Source organism: Apaloderma vittatum, unplaced genomic scaffold (genome assembly GCF_000703405.1).
Source record: "Apaloderma vittatum isolate BGI_N311 unplaced genomic scaffold, ASM70340v1 scaffold31202, whole genome shotgun sequence".
In the NCBI taxonomy this organism is placed as follows: Eukaryota; Metazoa; Chordata; class Aves; order Trogoniformes; family Trogonidae; genus Apaloderma; species Apaloderma vittatum.
The window spans coordinates 3,820-4,660 of NW_009703595.1; the positions used below are offsets into that span (position 1 = coordinate 3,820).

Below are 841 nucleotides of genomic sequence, written 5' to 3' on the forward strand. Positions count from 1 at the left end.
TGTGCTCGTGTTTGTGGAGTTCCTGCTCACAGCTTGGGCCAGTTGAAGGGCAAGAAATATATTTTAAATGCCATTAGGAGGGAAAAAATTATATTAACTGTCCAACTGGCTCGCTCTCCAGTCCTGTGTTGGCATCTCGGCTGTTAGGGGAGAGGTTTTGGGGGTGAGTTTGCTGGGGGAGGCAGGTGCCTGTGACAAGGAGCCGAAATCAGGCTTTTGGGTCACATTTTTTAATGGCTTTGTGGTTGATCCGCAGTTTTGCGACCCGTCCTGCTTCATGACGCTTCCTAACGCGTCGTCTGGCTTTCGGTACCTGCCTCACCACCCCGCTCCTGGCGGGCTTCGTTCTTTTCCTCCCTGCAGCCATGGATTTCCCCCAGCACAGCCAACAAGTTCTGGAGCAGTTGAACCAGCAGCGGCAGCTGGGTTTGCTCTGCGACTGCACCTTCGTGGTGGACGGCATCAACTTCAAGGCCCACAAAGCCGTGCTGGCGGCCTGCAGCGAGTATTTCAGGATGCTTTTCGTCGACCAGAAGGACGTGGTGCACCTCGACATCAGCAACGCGGCCGGTAAGGTCACGACGTCCCTCTGATGACTCTTTGGTGCCTGTGGTTTGAGGGTCTGACCCTTCAGCCCGTTCCTTCACGCGCTTTGGGCTCTTCAAAATCACGTGGCCGAGAGGCGAGAGCTTATTTCTGGTCGCTTTTGCCTCCCTTTGCAGGCCTGGGCCAGGTGTTGGAGTTCATGTACACAGCTAAGCTAAGCCTAAACCCTGACAACGTGGAAGACGTGCTGGCCGTGGCGGGTTTCCTCCAGATGCAGGAGATCGTCAGCGCTTGC

General features: G+C 55.4%; 1 protein-coding gene across 1 annotated transcript in view; it reads left to right on the plus strand.

Annotated features, from left to right (window-relative positions):
- Positions 1–365: 365 nt before the first annotated feature.
- Positions 366–841, plus strand: part of LOC104270358 (zinc finger and BTB domain-containing protein 17-like) — a gene marked incomplete at its 3' end in the record, with an annotated part of 3,744 nt that continues 3,268 nt past the window's right edge. The window contains exons 1-2 of the mRNA XM_009864690.1: positions 366–570; positions 723–839. Of these exons, the coding sequence (XP_009862992.1) occupies positions 366–570; positions 723–839 (322 nt within the window). The remainder of the gene's footprint in view (positions 571–722; positions 840–841) is intronic.